Source organism: Contarinia nasturtii, unplaced genomic scaffold, assembly GCF_009176525.2.
Source record: "Contarinia nasturtii isolate CC-2019 unplaced genomic scaffold, AAFC_CNas_1.1 Cnas_scaffold_187, whole genome shotgun sequence".
In the NCBI taxonomy this organism is placed as follows: Eukaryota; Metazoa; Arthropoda; class Insecta; order Diptera; family Cecidomyiidae; genus Contarinia; species Contarinia nasturtii.
In genome coordinates, this window is record NW_022197544.1 from 7,121,732 (window position 1) to 7,146,947 (window position 25,216).

General features: G+C 34.5%; 1 protein-coding gene across 6 annotated transcripts in view; it reads right to left on the reverse strand.

The window, feature by feature from the left end:
* LOC116352131 (nephrin) overlaps positions 1-25,216 on the reverse strand; it is a 380,040-nt gene that overhangs the window by 103,078 nt on the left and 251,746 nt on the right. For all 6 annotated transcript variants that reach the window (XM_031784450.1, XM_031784446.1, XM_031784452.1 and 3 more), the window contains 2 exons: positions 13,090-13,245; positions 1,286-1,465 (listed from right to left, as the gene is read on the reverse strand). In XM_031784450.1, coding sequence (XP_031640310.1) covers positions 1,286-1,465; positions 13,090-13,245 — 336 coding nt within the window. The remainder of the gene's footprint in view (positions 1-1,285; positions 1,466-13,089; positions 13,246-25,216) is intronic.

Below are 25,216 nucleotides of genomic sequence, written 5' to 3' on the forward strand. Positions count from 1 at the left end.
GGTACGATCACAGCCACACCGGGTGTATGAATGCGTTTCAAACGCAACAATATTTGCTAAATTCATTTGTGTATTTCTTTTTCGAGGTTGTTGGTTGTATTCGTTTGCATCTTGCTATTTGTTTAGCATTTAAGGAATGTATGAGCGCTTTGAAAGTGGTGATGCCATTTTCAGCTTAAAAAACATGAAAACCATGTTCCGAACAAGAGCAATAGAATGAAAGAGAATGAAAGCTCAAACCCATTTGGGCTTTGACAAAAGTAATGAATGACTTTCGGATCGAGATAAAGCGCAAAAAATGTAACACTGTAAAAAAAAGTGCCCAAAAACTAGCGAAAATATTCTTTCAAAGTAAAAATAGTTTGCCGTCAACGAATATACATGCTACACTCGTGAAGTAATGAAAGAAGAAAAAAACACCGGTAAATGCAGAAGTACTTTTGCTCTGTGTGCACACCACAGTTCAGCCGTGAGTAGCATTGCTTAAATGCAAATATGGTTGCAAACTTCATCATTCCATGTAATTCGGTTTTTTGCTCCTGTTGTTGTTGTTCGGTGTATGTATGTGTGTGTGTATGTCTTGTTTCATATTTCATCTATCTGAATTTTCACTTTTTATTCTCTGTACGATTTCGAATTCGTTGTTACCGTATTCGCGAGAAACAACTTGTGCACAGTTTGATCCATAGCGTGAATATTTTGGAATGCGATGAAAACATCCCTAAAAGTATTTCGTATATACAATCAAAGTGAATTTCTGCTCGGCACCACACTTCACACACACATACAAATCGTAAAAAAAGTGTTTTCCACTCACTCTATCTCTCTCAAACGCTCACAAATATTTCTCCGCTATTTTTTAACAAACGACCGCATTGCATTGTACTCGATGACTGAAACTAGTGAGTGTGCAGGCAAGTTTTGACTGAAACTTTCCATTAAATAGATTTCAATTGGCCAGATAGGGCTGTGAAAGTAGACTGACCCAAAAACGGGTGCTAGACACCGAATATTCTGAAAACGCGAGACCGGCACACAGAGACGAAAATGAAAAGGCGAATACGAAAAATAAAATACAAGAAAAAAACATGAAAACGAACTGAAAAGCTAAATGCAAATTTGTCATAGTGCGCCAATTTAGTGCATAGTTGCAATCGAGTTTGGCGCACGCATGCACACACACACATAGACAGAGAACCCAAAAAGTTGATAATTATATAATTGAATTATGAATGAGAAATAAAATGTTAGCCTGTCGACAGGATACAATTGGTAAGGTACTTACATATCACAGTTAATTTAGCATTGGCGCGAATAGCTGAATTAAATTTGGCTGGTCCAACTTGACACTGATATTCGGCATCGTCTTCCAGTGATGCGTTTGATATTCGCAAATTGTACACGCCCTGCGAACGATCACCTAGCACAGAATATCTTGGAAAACCCGGTATTACGGCCGAAAAACCTACAAAAATATATGAGGATAAAGTCATTAGTTAATCGAATCAAAGTCTGTTACAATTTATGAGCATGAAAAAAACAAAGCGTTGGTGCGAAAAGTTGTCAAAATCACTTTGATTCTGATGTTGATCAGTGAAATGATTAAAAGTCAGCGAAAAATAATAATTAGCATTGAATATGACGACCGTTCAACTTAAATTAGCATTGAATATTTACAGAAAATGCTCAATCTCTTTGAAGTTAGGCACACAAAGAACGAGAGATGAGAAACTAATTTCAACACAGTGTAAAATCATGAGAAGAATCAATAAATGTGGGATGCGCATAAATTCCGGGTACAAGAAAAAAACCTTTTATAATGAATTTTTCATCTGTTCCACCATTCGTCATCGTCTTCAATGCAATGCAAATTGAATGTGTTTCATCGTTTTTTGTGTAAGCTAAATTTTTATTTTGACCTATATCAATATAAGAAAATCACGTTTAACTTCTTTTTTTCTAGTATCTTTTTTTAATAGAATTCTTCAAAGTGAAAATTCCGCAAGTCAACATCAATTTTCCATTTTAATGTTAACAAATTTGATATCAAACGAATTTAATATACAGTGACGGGTTCACCGTTTAAAGAAACCGTTTTTGTTCAAAAGAGAGAATAGGTTGCCATTTGACCTTAAGCGAATATATTTATTAGTAGTTATTGTTGGGTTCACAATGTGCATCCCAGAGACTTTGTAAACTAAATCAGATGTTAGTGTTCGATTCAGGTGAATATTGTCAAAAAGCTAAAAAAAAAATCGTCAAATTTAGAGTGAAAAATGTTTTGTTTATTCGTAAATGAACAATTGGTTCATTGATAAATCTGGTTAATGTTTTGATTATTCATAATATGGCTAAAAGTAATCGAACTGGAAATGGAGCTGAATGATATAAACAATTTAGAAGTGAAAAGAGCGCCCGAAATCGAAAGAGACAAGAAAGAAACAAAACGTTTCAATAGAACTTTTACCAAACGCAGTACATTCCATTTGCAAAATATGAAAGGTCTAGGATCACTGGTAAGTAACAGTAACAACAATAACACCAATTGAAACTATCTCTAGAACTATCTATTTCTGGGAGAAAAAGTGCTGAGTTTGTCAAAATGGAAATTGCTGCAATTGAACACACTCACACATTTGCAATAGTTGAACTTTAACGGGCCACAATTGTAGCATTAGAATAATAGTAAATAAAATACACACAGCACACACACACACACACTTTTTCAATCGCATGAATCTGTATATGCCACTAATGTATCCACATAACACAGCATTTCGACGTAATAAAAACCATTTAAAAAGGAAGTGTAACAGAAAACCAAAGCCAAAAGTTTTTCAGGATCCGAAAAAAACCCCAATAAAATTATATAGACACTGAGAAAGAGAAAAAGAGCAGTTGAATGCGTGTGCGTTTTTGCATTGAACACCCAATATCCATCGACCGACCGACCAAATACTCTCGGTCAAATTGAAATTACGACATATTTCAGATCGTTCATCGTATCCAATATTTGGTCAATGCGAGCAGATAGAATGAAATAGCTAACGAAAAGAGAAAACTAGCATTCATGAAGCTGAAATGGCACAAAGACAATGAATAATATTATTTACATCGATTTGTGGTTACATCATTCACATTTCATACGTTTCGATATTTTCAACAAACAATTCACATTAAATTCGAATTTTCCTTTTGTCATTGTCGTCATCATCATTGCTCACAGCGTATAACGAACAAGCAATATGTGAAGCTATTTATTTTATGTAGATCTAAGCAAACGAGATACATCTCACAACATTATCTCTCACAGGCTTGTTCGCTCACTCACAAAATGCTTTGTAATTTGTTTGTTTAATTATGTTCGGAAATTCTGAAAATCGGAAATTTTGTGGTCAAATTGCTACTCATGAAATGTTTGACTTATCTATAGATAACCATGGTGAATGTGCATTCAAAAATTTTCATTGAGACGTAGAAAGAGGGAGAAAGAGAGTGAAAGAAAAGTGGAGAGAGATTTTCCAAAATCTAAAGTTCCAATGCATTTCAAAAGATCATATTGTTTATCGTCATATGAATTCAATTGCGTTCGACTCTCAAGTGTGTCTGTGTACGCAAACGAGTTTCTTATTGGACCTATTCCCAGAGTGAAGAGTATTTTTGTTTGCGTGTTCGTTCGTTTGTTGAAATAAATCCAAATAATACAATTTTCAGTCAAATTATTTGACAATATTGTAGCTTCGGGGCTTGTACGGAAAATGCTTCATGTCTGCTTGATTTTTATGCATGAACATAATACCAATGGAAATCAATTGAAATTTTACTCTGAATTGATACTTTACTACTTTATGTGGGGGCATTTTTTAATGTGTATATTTGAGATGTATGTACAAAGTGATGTTTTGTTTAATTAATAAGCTTTTCGCATACGGAATATCCGAAATGCGGAAACAATTGAATTTTCAAGTTTTTCGGGACACAAATACAGACATACATGCAAAAATTCTCGGAATAGTATAATTCCTATTTATTTCTATCCCCCTTATCTATCTCTATAAATATACTCCCGAGCTGTTAAAATTCTGTTTCGAATGTTGTAGCTTCTACAAATTTTTGGTTATGGGTTTATGTGTTTAACTTCGTATTTGCTGTAGGATTGAAATCATCATTTTGGTTGTTTTCGTTACGGTTAGAAGACGAAAATGAAGGAAATACTAGAAATGTCACATTACAACAATTCGCCCGAAACTGAATTCTTTTTGCCCAACCCAAGTTTCCTACCACATTCTTTTATTTTCTATTTTCAGTTTGAAATCAACACAAAAATGATGATAAACATAAAGCACGAGCGCTCGTTTGATGCTGAGATCCAATGACAGTTTCTGTGCGAACAATGGACTAGTTCAGCCAGTAATTCATGACAGTAAAATAGAGTGAAAAGTTGCCGACGTGAACACAAAAACCACCATATTTATAGAATACGAGCGGAGAATGAAAGAGAAAAATGTCACAACAATCTTGGATTGGCGAAAACAAAATTCGACATCAGAATATAATATATAATAAATAAAAATGCCGGTGCCATCGTTCCGGATCTATTGTTAGGCACTATTACTTTCAATAGATACACTAGAGAAAGCAAGCGCACGCATACATATATCAATTGTATGAAGGGCTGCTGAAAACTTTACGAAATGTTCGTTCTTTTCATTTTTCGTCCGTTTCGGCTTTTTGGGTGCTTTATTTACTTTCTTTTCTAGATTGGTACAACATTGTTGTCAACATTCTTTGTTGCGCTAAAATAAAACATAGTATAGAAGCATCACGCATTCATCGTGCAATTCGGCTACAGCAAAATATCATTCACGAACTCGCTCAGCTTCAACGAAACCAGGATGCAATGGTTATCCTGTCATTCGCAGATATTTCCGGCTGTTTATACAATACATCTAAAAATGTATGTTACGAAATTTGGTTCTTTTTTTTTTTGTTCAATGAAGAAAACACAATCCCCACGAAAGAGACGGAGATAGAATGAAAAGTATTATGGGAGGTTATTTTGCGTGCAATGCATTGATTACAGTTTTCTCAGCGGTTTTATATACGCACCATTATATTCGTGATCTTTATCGTTTCCATCGAAATAGTTATTATATTGTTTATCATTGGATCTTTTTGTTGATATTCAGTTCGTTCAATGGCCACAACGATACACTTGAGACACACATTCACCTATTTTTAAGGCGCAAGTGATGTATTGTGCTTAGATTGAATCAAGGTTAAAATAAAGTGGTTTGGTCGCCGTGTGTTTGTTGTTTGGTTTTTCTGGTGACAAGGAAGAAAAAATGCGACCACTTGAATGGCACTGAAAACCATTACAGGAAAAACCATAAATAAAAAGTTCATTGAAAGAAATCACTAAAATTGAATGATGATGGTGTCAATTTAAAAGAAATCCGGTGTGTATGTGTGAAGAAGTGGAAGAGCAAAGTAAGTAGAATGACGGTGGCGACAAAAAATCGCTCGATGTGTAAAAACCAATTTACATTGAGAAGCAAATAGAAAAGAATAGATTGTAGGATAGAATCGAACATATTTTCTACAATAAAAATAATGTGCACGAAGGAACAAAAGGGGAGAGACGAAGCAATATAATGGTGACAGAAGTGATGAAAAAGTCAACCACTTTCTTCTATTTCGCTTTTCTTGTTTCTTCAGCAAACAGCAACCGCCCCAAAGCAAATCAGACATAGCACCATAAGCATATCGAAATGCGCGAGAATCAAATTTGAATCGGTGAAATGGTTAAGATAGACAGAGTGAACAAGAGATTGCTAGCGCAAGCAAAATAGATGCTTTCGAAAAGAGACAAAACAACAACGGAGAGTAAAAGAAGACTGAATAACATGAAAATAAATAAATTTGATCAGATAATCCCTCCTATATAACCAAAGCATAACAGATAATATTGGAAAATAATTTGAATTTATGGCCGAATTCAAGATTGAAAAGGCTTTTCTTTACTTAACGAAATTGGAGTAAAAAAAAATTTCTTCGTTGAACCTTCATCGTTTTACTACACATTCTATTTACTGCTTTCGGCATGCTGTGCGTTATTCTTTTTATTCATTCTCGTTGCGCTCGTTCTCTCTCTCTCTCTCTCTCTCTCTCTCTCTCTCTCTATCCCGTTTGCAACCGTTGTGTCAAATTCATTTTCGGTGGGTAGGTTATGTGTGTTTGAGTAGATCAGTTCGGATTTTCCGTTTGGCCCGAAACATTGACTGACTTCGATGAGATTGGTATTATGCGAGCTATAGCACTGCTATGTGCAAGAAACTTTATTACCCACATCTCATTGATGTGAATGTGTTGGTGGTGGCTGTGCTTTTTTCCCTTTTTCTCGTTTTTTTTCCTCTTTCGAGACATTCAATACTATTATGGACACAATACACCATCATCGATATATTTATTGTTGAAAACTATAGCATATGCAAGATGCGTGTTTGATTCGCAAAATTTAATATATGTGTGTATAAACGATTGAACGAGTTATGTAGAGGAAAAGGGAGAAGAGAAAGAAACACTAACGTGCTTCAAATGGTTTTGATCATGGCACAGGAAGTAACACAAACGTCGAGAGTTCAAGCTCTAAATCGAAAAACGCATTGAAATGCCGTTATTATGTTATTATTTTTGGGGCGGTTTTTATAGCTTTCCCAAAAATCGGCTATTTTACGTTACTTTGTTTGCCATATTCTTAAGCATTGGCTCGTTACTGCTTCTGTCGTTACTCGATTCAAGTTGTTTAACTAGCCAATATTCGTATTGGCACTGGCAACAAAGAAGACACCAATGTACAGCCTAGAGTGTTTAATATAACATAAAAATTGATATATTCTATTACGTCACGGTACACTGTACGTAAACATTAATGTGAATAATGCGAGAAGAAGAAGAGGAAAAAAATTCGTTCCCCGTAATACGAGTTCATTCGCGTACTCTCGAAAAAAGAACCAGGTTCTAGCCTCGAGCTCGGCAAATCGAATGAAAGAGGTCAAATGAATGCACATCCATATGTATACAATGAACATGATGTTGCTCCAAAGCCAATCAATGAAAATTAATACACAATGTACTGTGGTTCTTTTTAGCCTCCATTTATCTCCCTTCCGAACAATGAAAACAATTTTGATTTTTATTATTATGACGCAACTTTGGTAATTTTATGCGCATTAAATTGAATCGACGCAACCGGAACACAGTAAATGATCGAATGAATATGAATTCGTCCGTGTGGCCTTTTTTATTTTGGCGTTCGTTCTTTCTATCAAATGTTGAGATGTTGAAAATTGTGCCATAAAAACGCACACTTTGAAAACCATAAAAAGCTAGTTGAAACTTTGATTATATAAGTAAAATGGAAATGCACCCTTTTGTTTCGATGATGTACTACGAAACGCACACATACACACCGTTAAAAATCAACGAAGACAATGTGTTTCGCAATTTTCCGGATTTTGTATCAAAATCTTTTAACATTTGAATCAAAATTGAATACAACGAGGTGACGACGGTGGAAATGCTGTTTGAACTTTTCAGAGTAGTTTTAACATCGGTAAAAATATCCACTCTCTGTGTGTGTGAGCGTGCAAAACTGAATTTCTTCTATGAAGAGAAAAAGTTCAGTTGAAATGAAATTAGCACATTGTATGGTTTTTTTTACATGTTTTCAACACTCATCAATCTTGAATTTTGAGTGTCCCATCTGAGCGCTCACAAAAAGGTGCAAGTTATTTGTTATTAAGGCGGCAACAAATGCGACAAGGAAATCCTTTTCAATTTTATGTATATTCACTTGATTCAGAAGTGCTGTCAACTATTAATAGTTACTTATGAGTTATAACTTATGACTACATATGAACATGAAAGGTGTGTGCTCAACAGCGTATCAAGTGTATATGTATAGTATCCGAGTATACGTTTTTTTATTCGTTTCAGCTTTTTGTGATTTATTTTCGATGCATCTTATGCGAGCAAATGGCATTTTGAGTTACACTCAAAACACACAAACACACATATGACATTTTTGCATCGATAATGACATAGCGGCTTTCAGTTTTATCAGCACATTACGTGTATGAAGCAACTAATCCACGAAAAACAACAAAAATCCAGAGTAATCGCCATCTGAAAATGGTGCCGTCTATTTCGAACGGATGCGATTTATCAGGGATAAGTTTAAAAGATGTTTTAGCTTAAGTGAATGCAATTTGATTGGTCGAGAGAATAAAATTCGAAAACGAGGCACAAGCACTGAAAGTGTTGATGAAGATGAAATTGAAACATTTGCCGGAATAGATGCGACGTAAAAGTGATTTTTTTTCGATTCTTATCAAACTCTGTCAAGAGTGTCTGTGGGTATGAATTGGTAAGGTTCAAACATATGACACATACTCGAATATTTTGTGTATGTTTTGTACACCTTCTTTGTCGATACAGTCGTCATCATCGTTTGACACGATACCGAATAATCTGTCTTCTTTTTCGTTGCTACATTTTTAAGATCAACGCCACCGCCACTGTAATTCATTGTCAAGCCACCAGTATGTTGTTAGAAAAGCTCATCCAACCAACAAAACGTCTGATATTAACTAAAGATGTTGAACTTTTTCATTCGAAAAAATCTACTTCTTCTTTTTTGAGCTCATGTCCCACTCTCTCGTCATCTTTGATGAGCAAGTTTTCTTTTTTACTTTATTTCTGTGTATTCTGCTTGTATCTTCATTCTTTTCTCTTTCATCGTCGTCGTCGTCGACGTCGTCGTCGTCGTCATCGTTGTTACTTTTCCATCAAACAATTTTCATTTTTTATGAATAAGTAATGTTTGTGCGTAACTGAAAAGGCATCTCACTCTCTGGCACTCGCGCGCGCACTCAAATGAATATTAACGTGAAATACACATGGGCTACGGGGAATGCGGTAGAATCCACAGAGAAAACAAGTGAGAGAATGAGTTAGGTGTGTGTGTGTGAGAGAGAGAGAGAGAGGAGAGAATTCATGTCGTGTGAAAGCCTGTCTGAGAGGTAATATGCAATGTATGGCACGTATAATAATAATAACGGTGGCAATAACCACATGCGTGTTACAACATCAATCTTACACACTGGCATTCACTAGCCAGCAACCAAAGTGTGTGGTTGTGGCAACCAACATCACCAACAAAAACCAATGAAAAAAAACACATATTGCTGTTGATGTAAAGGCAATTTCGTATAAAGTGGTACTTTTTTTCGTATCTAAAAACTTAAGTCAGTTTGCATCATTTCTCTGAACTAGAGATAGAGAGAATGGGGTTATATGCTCTTAGACATAGACGCATTCACTTGCACACTTCAGAAGTGCGCACGGCTTTGCATACTCAAAACAATTTAAATAGATGGGTTTGTTATTTCAACTTTTTTTCATTCTTTGTACATATTCTCTTCCATTAGATTGCCAAGTTCCAAACAACGACGTAGACGTCCAGTCGAAAACGATGACTTTAATCAAACTAAGTCATTTTCACTCAACACCATAGCAAAAAAAAGTACCAGCGTAAAATGTAAAGATATTAAAACAAAATTCAAAAAATAACATAATTTAAAATAAATTTTAATTAGTTCAATGTTCCGACTCGAACTAGCTCCTTTTTAATGAGCACAGACAGCTGCGAATATTTTTTTTTCTTCTAACTTTTCTTCAATTCATTTCTTTCCACACGATCTTGGAACTTTCATCATTTTGATAACGAGTAGAAAATTTGCTGGGCATCAACACACTGTAACTAGATGATTGAAAGACATCGATGTTTGGCCCGCCATATCAAGGGACACAAGAGATAGAAATATATCTCGGTCATACATGTTGGATAACATTATACAAGACGATGACGACCAACACCATCGTCACGAAAGAACTTTACAAACGAGTTTTGCATGGTTCATGTTATGAATGTACAAGTATTATCGGATGAAGAAGCTGAAGCGAATAAATTATCCATTACCATTGTTAACCGTCTTTTATGATCCGTTTTGGCTTTTATGCTCGGTGGCGCAACAGAAAAAAAAAATCAAGCGCCTCACCGCTAAGAAAGTCATTTGAATTGGTTGTTGTTTTTTTATTCGCTTTGTTTCTGGATTTTCCAGTTTGCAGCTTATTCTGTCTGTTGGCTGGTTATGCTGTCGCTTACGATGATGGTTGTGATGGTCGGTTCATTTGTGTGAACAAAAGACGCAATCATTTTATTAAACGCATACCCTTTTCCCCAAAATTATCTAAATTAATTTTGCCGCTTTCTTTTATATCCTAAAGCGCATAGAAATTTTAAGACGTTGAGTAACATTCGATGGAATTTCAGTTCCTTTTTATTTTTGTGTGTCACTTGTAAATTTCCCGTGTTGTTATTGTTGTTTCTCTTTCTTTATTTCTTTTTTTTTCTCTTTTTGTGCAGAAAACGCAAATCGGATTTTCTTCACCTATTTTACTATTCAATACTCGTCGGCTACATAAAAACTGAATTATCATGTGAAACGAAGAATGAATGCATTAAAACCGTCTTTTAAAGCGAAAATGCGCTAAGCGGTCGTCGCATCACTGTTCGCGACCCAATTGCCAGACTGAATCGTATAGCCTCAATTGCCGAGGTTAATCGTGTACATTTTTATATTCTTCTATTGTTTGTGAACAAAACGACACAACACAAAATGGGATGATTTACTAGCTCAAATGTACGTGAAAGGTAAACAAAAACAATTCTCTCTTTTTTTTGCATTGAAACAGAGGGATCGAAAGAAAGAAAATGGATTTCAAGTGGAACAATGCAAAATGGCCAGTTTCACACAAACAAATTAATCCAAGTGTATAGAGGGGAAAAAAAGTTTCGTGAGGCGATTCAAATTTCGCAGAAAATTTGTGCGTCGACCTTGTTCTTTTTTTTTTGTAGATAAAACGGAATACTGTTGTTCTACTAAATAGAGGTACGGAATGATATCGTTTTACAGTCGACTAGTTTCTCGGACATGATTTGCATTTGAAATTACCCAAATTATTCGATACATTTCCATCGCAATTCAATGATTACTATTTTTGCATCAAGGTTTTTAAGTGCAAGGCACTATATTCGATTTGAAAACATGATAAAAATGATGCATCTATGATTTATCAAAACTGAAAATAGAAAGCAATGAATAGAAAGATGTGGTAGAAGAGGAATTAGCATAGTCACTATTCGTGTTATTTTTGAATTAATTTGGAAAGAGAGGGAGAGATGAAAAGCAAACAATAATCAAGAAATCATTTATTCGATTCAAATATGATAGAGAAGAGCATCGATTGTTCATACCTCTGTATCTCTGACTTGGTATGCAAACCGCTAAATCAAATTTCTACGCAACATGAAAAAGGAATGCCAATTAGCGACCGCAAAACACAGACATAATAGTATGAGAGGAAGATAGAGAAGAGTGCTACAGAATAATATGAATAACACTCACTCGAGAGAGTTAAAACTAAGAATGGTAATTCGAAGCCTCTTGCCACCATTGCCATCACCATTAGTATGCCGCAGTCATTGTTGCCGCGATATCATGATAAATTTTCACGAAATAGCACGATTCATGTTTTGAGTTTTGCGGTCGCGAATATACTTGATATAGTCATATGTATAGAAGTTTCAATTGCAAAGATAAGCACGCACTTAAAAACTTCCTGTTATTATTTTGTTTCGCATTTTCTATTTCCCATTCAATAATGTTCACGAGCATATTTCTCTGTCCATCTCTGTTTGAAATTGTTTCGAAAGAAATTCTTTCATCGCTTGTCTCTCTCTCATCATTTGCTAAGGCACTCGCGCGCATCATGACATGCATAATAGAGCTTCAAAATCGATCCATATGAAAGTCAGCTATAAATGTGCAAATTTTCGAGGAACAAAAAAAAAGAATCTTTACAATCGATGAGTGACAGCAACAATGGTGGTAGTTGTGATGGTAATCGTGCTTTTCTCAGCTGCGTTTGCTCCTTGCTACCATTGGAGCTGACAGATTTTTTGATATAAAACAAAAGCTTTGATTTGGCGTTTTGCATATTTTGTGCGCTTTCATTAAAACATTTAATCGCGTTATATTGGTAATTGGATTCGATAGCGTAAATGAATGGAATTCATTAAATGGTTTGGCATCAGGGACTTGCGGTCTCGTTCAATACACCACAAGTTCTGTGCAAAATCATTTGCACAAAATCTCCCGATGAGAATGAATGCCAATTCGCACCGTTCTCTATGCAAAACTTTAAACACGAGAACAAAGAATATGGAAATTTACTCAGAGCTTCTTTTTTTTTTTGATAAAATTCGAGCTGTATACACTGTTGTGGAATGGCAGATGTTTGGTGACCCATCTTTTCCGATTTAGATTGGCATGTGGACCTATGACTATAAACCACTGTTTTGTAATGAATGAGCACAATGGAGATAAAAGGGTGGATGAGGAAAAAATGAAAGAATGAACACATGTTCAATTTGCAAAATCCATTACAATTTATCAACGTGATAGTCAATGTTATAGTCTATCAGTGCTTTGATATTGCAATATTCTATTGAATTTAAGCCGCTCAAGCGCTTTAAGCGATCAATGAAATTATATAAACACGCAACAAAGATCGACAACCACCAACGGCATCGAAATGAAAAAAAATTGGCCGGGTATTGTGTTGAAAAATAATTTATTAACAACTTTAACAATTACGACATACACAAAAAAAATGCTATTGGTTATTTCGCCACACAGAACGGCGAATGAAAAATGCCTGGGTTCACGAATAAAAAAGCTTCAAATCGAGATGGAAAAAAAGCAGATAAAATACACACTATTAATGCTTTTGGTGCAATAAATGCTTGGGATCAACTTTGACAAATTGCGCACTATGCCAAGCGCCTCCGGGAAATAAAAGCTCTATTTTGATAGCAGCAATAGTAAAAAAAAATGTCCGCCAAACGAATAATATGATGCAATATTTTGACGATATGAAAATGAAAGGGTGCCTACTACTTACCTAATGCAAAACCGTCCTTTGTCCATTGCACCTGTCCAGCTAAATTTGATACTTCACAACGAAGAACCGCTTCCGAACCTTCCAGCACTTGTAAATCATGTGGCGTTACTTTAAATTTTTGCTGTTGAGCCGCACTTGTTTGCACGACTATCATCGCTGTAGAGAGAATAAATAGAGGAGAGAAAAAAAAATTACATATCGGTTAGAATGAATAAAAAAAAAAATTGTGCACACACTTTGCTTTTTTAATTAAAATGCATTTGATATATGATTGTCGTAAAAGTATGCATGACTAACACAATTACATTTTTCAACCATACATGTATCAATGAAGTTTGACATACATTGTTCATTGCATATGGCATACATACGAATACGACGGCCGAAGTGAAAAAAATACACGTATTATATTCAGTAATTGAAATCAACAGTCCAAATTTATCACACACCAAAGTTGATATTTTCCATAAAAATTGTGTTCCGCTAATGAAATGTAAATGCTAAAAGAACTTCTCCGTTTTTCTCTTATTGGTTTAACCCAGTTTCTAATCCTTGAATATATACGATTCCCTGGATTTTTTTTTGTTCTGTCACTGCTCAAATAATAAATGTTTGTGAAAGCAAATAAATTGCAATTTTTGCCACCCGTTTTTTGTTTTTCGTCTCTCGATGTAGTACCCATTTCTTATCCATGTTCCATTTGTTAATGCTAATTTGGTGGGGCATATTGACATGCGGAAAACTTATCGTAAAAAATATCGAAAGAGTTTTTATTGGTTTTGTTTCAGTGATTTTCGACTTCTTGTTCCATCTTCGCGGCATTTTTTACTCTTTTGTGTCGTGTCAAGAATGTCGTTTCGGTATTTGGTCATCATGTGGTAAAAACAATATCCACTCTCGCCTGTATACATACTCCACCACAAAATGGATGAAGAAAATGAAGAAGGACAAGAACGAACAGAAAGAAAAAAAATATGGCATAATGAAAATGGGCAGAAATCAAGGGCAAGAATATCGATTAAGATTAGCACAATCTGCCAAAAATGATACAAAAACTTTTGCCGATTCAAGATAAATGGCCAGTGCTATGCATGAGAAGTTTTGCGAAACGACTTAAATGAACAACCGTGCGAAACAACAGGCGACAATATATAGACACACATATGCACAGTTACATTTATCCAAAAACAATGGCATACAAAAAAACTTCGTTAACGGAACAACAATAAAAACAACAGAAGCAGGCAACAACGAACATCAACAGGATAACAATAACAACTGCGCAAAACAGTTTCATGCCAAACAAACGGCACACAACACACATACACATAAAGAAAGATCGAGCAAAATACTGTTTTCGGTCGATTTAACATGCGTTACTGTTTCTGCTACGATGCCTTTCGCGTCATTCATTGCACATACAACCATACAAAAAGGACAAATATTCCAATAAATACATAGATTTTGTGTGTTTGTTTGTCTTTGGTCTTTTTCCGATCGTATTTTACTTTTGGCTCCAATAAACTGTCTTCGGTAATTGTAAACCACCGAAAAATGTTAAAGCTTTTCTCAACATTTCATTCACATCGTTCGCCAATCGGAAGATTCTCTCAATGCTTCTGTGCATATTGGATTTTAACACCGAAAATAAGGAAGACAGAACTGCACAGATAGAAAGGGATTTCTTTCTGGTAGTTTTACTTGTTTGTCAAGAATAAACATAGATATATTTGTTGGTTGTTGTTCGGTACTTTTTGGTGTCTTTGTGTATGTGTGCATTTGTGGAACAGACGACCACTTGGTAGTCCGGAAGCAGCTTAAAAAATAAGTTTATCCAACGAGCCATATCGACGAACAAAAAAACATACCACATTCGCTCTTTAGTACGCGCATACACATAAGATAAAAAAACAACAACATGCAAAAGGACAAAGACGCCAAATGGAATAGCAAACAAGCGAGTCGAAACATGAATCTCAACTTCAAAATATAAATAGAAAATTGTGTGTGTGTACAGAACGCGCGAAAATGACAGAACACACACACAATGCTATAAAGTATATGGAACCTACTAAATGATGATAAACAACACTTTTCTCGTGTCAAAACTTTTCTTTAAACAAAACCAAACAAAAAAAAAGAATGATGTACACGAAACCATTTTTTCACTTTCTTTTTTTTCGTTTCGGTTATACTCTGGTACGAAGCAGGAGAAGGAGATTTGGTGAAGTGGTAATTTTCAAGAAACCAAAGTGGAAGAAAAATAAGTGCGTGTACAATAATTTAAACGCTGCTAAACATCCATCGAACATAGAAAAACAATATACAAGCACAAAGCTAAAAGTTAGTCAAGATTTTAGCGAAACAAACAAAAAAATATATTTCCATAGAAGAAAATACAATGAGAAGTTACCAACCATAACCCAGGGAAATGCAAGCGAAAAATTTCGAACATCGACTACAAGAAATACGCAAAAGATGTTTGCGATCATCAAATGGCATTTTGTGCTTAATTTTGATTTTGTTTATGTTATTTGCCTATGGATTTTCCCAGTTGTCGTGTAATTTACTTGAGCAAAGAAAGAGAATGGAAAAAAGGAACGAAAGCTTGTAATGAAATTTATAATCTAAGAGCGTCAGCAGCGGTGGCAACAAACTAACAACAAAATCGACCAGTAAACACACACTGATTCTCATTCCACTATTCGTAAAGCCCAATAAGCTTCTTAAATCAAAATCGAAGTAATGGTGAAACAAAGCTCAAAACTTTTCCTCATCGTTTGCATTGGGCGCGTATTGTACATGGAAAATTCGTGCAGTAATAAAAAAGACTTATTGTCAGATGCAAAGATTTTTCAATTCTCTATCGGACTTTGTAAAGTCGAGAGCCAAGTCATGAGACAAGTGCTGCAGCTTAACACTCAAGCAATGTGTGTGGGTTCGTGTAAGAAATTTCGTGCAGCTCATGGCGATGAGAAATATTTATATATATACAAGCAAAGCTGATTTGAAAGGTGAATCTCATGGCCACTTGCAAAACACCCAAGCAATTGGTGGCATGGGATGGGTGGTGGTTTCTGCATCAAAAATGGCTCCCATGGGTAGATTTTCATTTGGATGAGCCTCGTTCGGATGCCAAAAACATCATGAATATTCATGAGCGTTTTCTATCGGTTTACGCCGGAGGAACATTTGTTCGGTGGTGGTAGTCACTAACTCATTGTTGCTTATGCTATGGTTCGCTTTCTAATTGTTACTATTTTCCTTTCGTTGGATTTTATTTGCATTTCGTGCTTTGTTGCTATTCGTGTATGTGCGTGCGTGTGTGTGTGTGTGTGTGTGTGTGTGTGTATGGAAGATTGAGAGAACGCGGCTTCGTGTGCGCTCAGTATTTAACGTGCAAATTGCGAATTACAAAATGCGTTACGACAATAATGGTGAAGCGCTTATGTACTCACGTTTTCCGCGCGCATTACATACCTCTCTTGCTCTACCGTGCATACCAACACAAAAACCTATAAGCCAAACAAAGCCAGACCCGTAAAATGTAAAATAAAACCAACACCAAATTTGGTTGAATGTGTGTGTCTGTGTCTAGTATTAAATGCTATTCATTTTGCATGAGCAGCTAGTGTTAAAGTTAAAATGAAAACAAAAAAAATCGCATTCATCCGGTCTCTTGAGCGAAGGAAAATTGTTCGCGTAGATGCTTTGGTTTTGCACTCTAAATTCCATTGCTAACCACGAATTATTAGATGTTTACACAAAAACATTAATATCACAGTTGCTACAGAGAAAGAGACAGAGGCAGGGCGTGCATGTGAGACAATGGAAAAGATGAACTCAGTATCAAAAGGATAAATCATTGTCGATTGTGTATATTGCTCTCTGAAAATGTTCATATGTGCCATCGTTGCCGTGGCCGCCGCCAATAGAACACGCATAATTTGAATGAACTATGCAGAAATGCGCACATTCATCGAACGTCCACTGAAGAATATGAAAATGGGAAATATTTCCAGTAACCAGGTTAAATCTAATGATAAGTACACAGCACACACGGCAATTTATTAAGTCTACTGTTATACACACTCTCTTTCTCAAATATGCACATATTGTTCGAATAAGCGAATAAGCCAAACTACAACACCCATTAAATCAAATGCAAAATTGAACGTTTGATAGATTTTTCAAAAATTAGAAATTATCGAAACGCTTATACCGTATGTTTTTTGAGAAAAATGAAAAATTATTATTAATGCAGCAACAGTCGTTGCAGAGAATTTCGTTAATGAACCTTCACATCCGATTTTCACCCATTTGGACGTTCTAATACCAAAAAGGATAAAATATTATTACTATTAAGTACTTTGAAGAAGCTTAATGAATTATTATTGATTTTTTGGTGCGAAAATTGATCAACATTTGTAACAATTACGAGTAGTTAACTACGAGTAATTGGTTACTGTTTATTTTTAAGGCTTTTAGTTTGCCTGCGTTTTTGGAAGAGAAAGAAAAGGAAAAAATGTTTCAATTGTATTTTGACCCGAAGAAAAAGCTCTTTTGTCCATTTTCACTTTGTCCGAGATATGAAATTGAATTACATACAAAGAATTTATTCTCTCTGATATTAGGATTTAATGGTAATTTTTTTAAGCCGAATGAATTGACAAAGCCTTAGGTTGAACTCGATGAGTTCGGTTTAATTGAAAATGGAGAAAAACGCATATTCTCTGCCCACTTTTCGATGTGAAATAATCAATTTCACAAATGCTGAAATAAACACGAGTATGTGTGACCCTTGATTCAAGAGTGCCTGTTACAAATTGATGGCCACTGTATTCTGGCAATGAGTACATGTTTAAATTGTTTCACCTCTTGAAAAGCAGATGACGCTTTTCAACAATATTACATCAATTACAGTTGATAGCAGAGGATTGATAGTCAAAAACAATGTACATATTGATCGATATTTACAAAACAATTACGTCCAAACCTTTTGTACCAGCTATTTCTTGTTTGAAAATTTAAAATATTTCTATTATATACACATGTCGGTAAGGGAAAAATTGTATTTGTTTTTGTTGAAAATAGTTTTCATGTTTAACAAAAAAATGTTTACAATGAAAATTTTGGCTTTAATCTATGCAGCATTTATACAAAATATAACTCTATGTGGGAGTATGCAGAAACAAAGTTTACTTTAATTGCAGGGATGAAAAGTGGCGAAAAAAATACATAGTATACCAACATTTTTTCAACGTTATCTGCATTATAGACGCGTGTAAAATGCATATACCCCTATGCAAGCGGTCCATCTTGTTGACGATGCAAATTTCGAATTTAGTCGGGATTTGATGTAAACAACACAGAGAACATACAACAAATCGTATTTTGCATGGAACACGCGAATATTGTAGCCGTTTAAATAAAATTCGTTGATATGGGCATATATGTGGTACATATCTCGTTAGCATATGCAGTATGCGCGGCATGTAACTGCAACAGACGCAGCCAAACGTTTTGCATAGGCTTTTTGAGACTTGAAGTACATCCATTGATTAAGTTTAATGCATTATACACTCGCATCCAAGTTAAGCCAATTGGACTGTATTTGATTGTGCGTATGTGAATGAGTCAATGTATTGGTGTATGTGTGTGTATTTATTTTGTAAGCCTATGCACTTACACACAGCCCATGCAGTCCCATAGATTTTACAAAATACCAGTTAGTTGTACAGCCGGATCATTAATATAAAGTAAGCAAACTCCCTCTTTCTCTCTCTCTCTCTCTCTCTCTCTCTCTCTCTCTGTCTGTCTTTCTTTCTATCGAAATTTATATAGAAAAAAACATTTTATGCACTAACTAAAGCGGAAGGTCTAGTGATAGTAACAAAAGAAGCTATACCGATTTGGCAGCTGAAGAATTGGCTTCTCGTTAAAACGACAAGATTCCAAAAGTATTGACAATACCAAAGTTAGAAGTGATATGGATCTTTGTTAAGCTTCGAAGCTCTTGAACAAATCGTTTAAATCTACATGAGAGTGCTCGTTTTGTAGTTTCTCATTCTCCTTTCTCTCGCATACATCACAGACACACAGACACACAGACACACAGACACACAGACACACACACAATGCACATATGTAGCTGATAATAAAGTTTTATGCATATGCACGGCATCATCGTTTTTCGTTGTGCGAGAGCCGATTCTCGTATGGAAACAAATTGATCCAAAACCCTTTAGTCTTGATATGATCAGCGAATAAAAATTAAAGTACCACAAACATACAATGTTCCATAAGTAAAATTCGATATCAAGTTGAAAACTTTTCAATGGCTCTTTGTTCCAGCCCCATAGCAATATAAGTGTCAATAACGATGAAGTCGCAATAACATTCTTTTTCGCCAGAACGTATTTTGCGAGAAACCAATGCGGTTGAAAACATTGGAGACAAAACGCAACCATACCAAATGTCAGCTGTATTGGTTTTAAATTTTGAATACTTTTGCAATGGAAAAGTTTTCGGGATTTCAATGTGACTTGTTGCCATGTTAAGTTTTTGGGTCAACATGTAAAATTCACTTGCTTTCAACAATTGAATGACCAAGATCTTTGGCCGGAAAATCAACAAATTCGGAAAATGATTTAATTTCCCCCATTTTACACCCAAAATGAACACACATAATATCGATGACGTTCAATGAAACATCATTTGAATTTAATAAGATTTTCATGATTTACATCAAATTGAGAGATAACACACAGATAGAAATGAGACATTTCAGTTTCATTGCAATTGTCATATTTTGAAGTGCATTCGAATCAGTTGCTATTCAATAAACAATTAAATCACACACCAAATATGCTATATCATCGTGTGCATCAATAGGATTATGGATTTTCCAATTTGTGACAAACAACATACACAGACTCATCACTGCTATCCAGACATTTTGAAAGACAGAGAAAAAGGGGTCTGCATGTGTGTCTTTGTGCGTTTGTGTGTGTGTGTGTGTCAGATATGGCATTTGGAAATATCATTACACAATTTTGATACAAAAGCCAAATGAAAATTGCATTTTTATTCACATAGATCTCGAAATTGAAATTCCAAACGTGCTATTATGTTACCATCTTCACTCCATTTTCAATGCTCTGCTTTTCATTCATTATGTTAAAGCAAGTGTATTCTACTTTGAACCTACCATAATGGAATTCATCTTTACAAAATTTGCAATATCTATAATAGCATAAATGCACATTTATCATATTCCGTGGTATCTACTCTCTCACTTTCTTAAAATAAATACTATAAATGTTATGTGAAAAAAGCAGAGAGAGAGAGAGAGGAAGAGTGAAATTTGTATCTTAGTTTTCATTTAAATTACATTTTATTCGCTGTCACAACTGAATAGCATGCAACGTTTTTACACTAATTCAAGTTGTTTTGCAAACGAAGAAGCCACATACAAAAACCATTGGAATTATAAGCGTTAAGAAGATGTTAAGAAATAGATACATAAAATCGCTTTGGTAGCTGGAATTCAAGGCGGTCGAAAAAGTAAAAACTTTAGATACATTGTGGAAGTGTGATAATAATTTTAAGACGGTTTTGTAGATTTGATACTGAACCGGTTTTTTTTTTGGTGAAATACTACGAGTGCACACGATTCAACTATTTCGGTTTAAGCAGAAAACTCTATAAAGAATAACCAAAATTTCAAGACAAAGGAATGCAAGAAGAATTACTTGAGACATATAAAACATATCGTATACATGCAGTTTTAAGTCCTGTTTCATTCCAAGTCAAATCGATACACATAAAATATGTTGAACTAATAAACGAACATTTGAAAAGATAAGTCTTTTCACAAATTGCCAACTATTCGTACACCCCAATTCGAATGGAAACATATTCTCTCATATATAGAAGTTCTTTCTCTTTCTCTCTCCCTTTCTCTTTAATATACAAACACATAGTTGACTTGAGTAGTTTATATTTTAATTTTGATGAGCTTGCGTGTGGTTAAAATCACCGTCCGAAACCGATACACAATCGTATCATGTTTATTTTCATGCCATTATTATAGCAGCGAAAAGGATACTCAGAACGAACGAAGGGAGAGATGTCGGTGGCAATAATTGCAGCAAGAAAATATATTTATTAATGAGTGCATTTCTTACGCATAATGTAAATGTGTAGCGATGAGATGTCAGGTGTGGTATTTAAATAGGGGGAAAAATCGAATGCGCCAATGCCTAATATTGGTATTAACAAGAAATTTATCAAAACAATGATGCATTATTATTAAAATACGTGTGTATTTTAGATACAATTGTAAAAATAAAAAAGGAAAAAAGGGTAAAGGACAAGTTGGCAGTATCATACTACCAAAGGTACGTTGTGGGTGCATAAATATAAATATTTTTAAGAGCGTGAGTAACATGAAAATGTTCAATTCAATTGAGACTTCAAATTTATTATGTATGAAAAGTCGTATTTTTGGCAACCTTGAAATGGAGAACAGATAATAAACCCATCAAATGCACGAATAATATTGACGGTAAACCATTTCAATGCGCTTCAACGCTTTGAATAGTATAAATTGTAGATTTTTTTTGTTTGTTAAAAAGTGAATCAAGCAGAAGGAATCACGAATTGAATTAAATTGCATTTGTTTTCCAGAAAGAAAAAAGAACATCATTTATACGCCTCTTAACTAGTAAACAAAAGGCAATGCATGACACAACAACAAAAAATTTAAAAAAGAGAAGGGCCGACGATCACTTCATTCTTTCCGTTGCGAGCGCGATTGTTTGTTTATAGATTAAATAATTCAAGATATGGCCACACGTGTGTCTCAATGCAAAATGCGTTATTCTTGTTAAATTGCATGCTCGAATTCGAAATTGTTGCCATTTTTTTAATGCTCATTCTATTTTCTTACGACACACAATTAAAACGCTAAAATGAAATAATAGTTTCGCAAAAGCGACATTGTTCTTCTTCTTTTTTTGTTGTACCAACACAATGGTATATATACAGAAAAAAAGAGAACGGAACAGGTTAAACATGCTCCTTTACATTCCGTTTCTTTTTTATTCTTTTTAAATGCCATTATTTGCCATGTTCTTTACGATGTGATAATTATTTCAGGCTGTCAGCTTGAAGTAGGTAAAAGTTAATTACGCAGCGTTCTCTCTCTCTCTCTCTCTCTCTCTCTCTATATATATATATATATTTATCTCGTTAAGCAATCGACATTTGCACCCTTTGTTTCATTTGTCATTTATTCCATACACAAATGCACTTTATTTCTCATCTCGATGATTTGTTTTTTTTTTTTATCATTTTCTGCGATTTTTAATGATCAGAATGAAGAGAAAAGGGTGAGCGACAGAGTTTCGATTTCAATCTTAATTCACATTTAAAATTCCTTTGGTCTGTCGATCCCAGTTTGATTGAATTATATTTTCATTTCAATTTCTCATTGATTCGACATACCGGAACATAACGATGTAAATAAAAACGAAAGATGAAATTGAAATTCAAAAAACACAACTAGTCGACCATTGACGCAATTTGATTTAATTTTTTCTTCTTTAAATTATTCCAAATCGATTGGATAAATTATAGAATGTTTCCACAGTAGCTCAGTCATTCGAATTATTTATACATTGTGTTTTAGTGCAGAAAATAATTTGTAATGTTTCTTTTTCTTTTCAATATGCATTTCGATATACTGACCCAGACACACAAGCCCACGTATTCGGTTTTGTTTGAAACACTTTTGCTAGTTTGAACATATTTATAGTGTTGCATTTCTTTATTACTATTATTATAGTTCCAGTTGTTTGTTTTTCTTTTTACATTTTTAATTACTTTCCATGCGTCCAGTTCGGAAATGAATCTCATAATTGCGAGAAAACCAGAACCAAAAGAAAGTAATAGATGAAGAACGAAAACTAGTTGGGGGGAATATTGACGAGGACAAGAGAATAATGAACTTGAGTTATCTCATTAAATGATTCTAATTTGAAACGCGATTATTATATATATATTTTTTACATTGTTCTGGTAGTTATTCAATTTAACAATAGTAATTATAATGATAATTAGATAAATTATGATATGTGAAACCGCTGCAAGAATGCTTAATGGAACGTATCGACGACGATGGCTGTTTGGCATTACACATTGTCTTAAGAAAGAGCAAAGTTTAAAATACAATCGAGCAGAGAGACAGCAGGATAGTGTAGTTGTTGTTTTTTTGCCTGTTACTAATTTGTGTTTGTGATGATCAGGAAATGTAAGAAATTTTGAATATTTATTTCTTACGTTATTTTTCTTTCAAGTTGACTTACACAGGAAATCGTAATTAAAATTCTATTAACGTGTATCAATTAATTTCGATCGTTTTGGTAGTTGCATTCACCAATAATAATTTATATCAAGAAGATGCACGAACACGAACACTTTGTGCGTCTTTATTTAACACCATTTTGTTAATTTAGCTCTCAATTTTGAATCATTTCCAAATTGTATGTTCACAGTTAGCCATATTAATTGTTTTGTGTTCGCTTAATGAAGTAAACATTCTGAATACATTTTATGATCGAAATCATAACTTATGTCGCTCGATTATATTAAATACCACCATTAAATGCATCTGTATCATGACAAGCAATGTTGTTAACATCCGATGATGCGAAGAGCGAAAAAAAAACACGAAACGAAAAATTATAAAACGGGAGTACTTCAGACAGCAGAAATTTTCTTCGCACAGAGGAGGTCACAAAAACAAACGTAAAATCGTAATAATAACATGAAGCAAGAGAATGTAACTAAATTACAACATTTCTTTCACTTCATCTTAAAATGCCATTTTGAAATGCATAAAAATAAATATAAAATAGTAAAAGTGGAGCCGTTTTCTTCGCATTTTTCGCAAGCATTAAATATACTATATCGCTGTGGAAAATTAAAAGTAGTCATAAAGTGCATCCTTAATATTTGAATGGCCAACAGCTGCGTTCGTCAAATGTAATGAAGGCCAAGAGTGAGTATGATTGCATTGGGAAATTTATAGATTTTACAAGAGACGCAACGATAACCAAAAAAAAATAATAATATAAATTCAAATATTCAACGCAAGCTAGAAGACAATACGGAATTTATTGAACATTTACATCGAATTTCGCTATTCTTCTGCATCTGATGTTTATCACGATTGACTGCTGATATATCAGCATAAAAATAGACGGAGAAAAAAGCATATTTATGTGGCATGGAATACCAGTATTTTAACGGAACATGAAACAAAAAATTGTATTTACAAACATCATTGATTACATTTCATTTGTTGGAATTGATGAAAATCATATAAATCCGGGTCGATGCAAGAGCTCAACATAAATCACTAACGGGTATATATATATATATATATCATAATCAGATCAAACGATGAGAACCAGAGATGCCAATAATACCAGATGAAAACGAACAGAGAAACAACAACAACGGTACCATACATGCTCTCTCACTCTCTTTCTCGGTTTGTCTCAACGTGAATATATGCTTAAAACTGCATCAGGTCAGTTTCAATGTGGAACAATGTGGAATGTATAAATGTAGCAGATGTGCACCGAGATCACAGAGAAAGACGACGTCCATGTATGTATGTCTGTGTGAATGCATGTGAAACTGAAAATGAAATAATAACATTTTTTTCTCGCCAGATGGAAACACTCATTCGATTTGTATGCGTGTCTGATAAAACATTGCAGATCCTTAACTCGATGTATTCTTAAGAGGATCGATGTTTTTTTTTCTCCTTTCTCTATCACTCTCCCGTTTAGTTCGATTCCATCACAAAAAAAATTTACGATTTTTTTTTCCTTTCCCTCACGACACTCTGTATAAACTAAATGCTGCGGACTTTTTCAACTTTGATATTTTTATTTCGTCGTAAGTATTTGATGAATTTGCCCTTAACGAATTGTTATTTTATTACTCTCGTAAAGTTCTGCAGCAATTCTGATTCTTTTACGTTTATTTTTTTTTTGCACTGTGTTTCGATTCTCTTTCTCAATTTCGTGTGCTAAATTTATATAGATATATA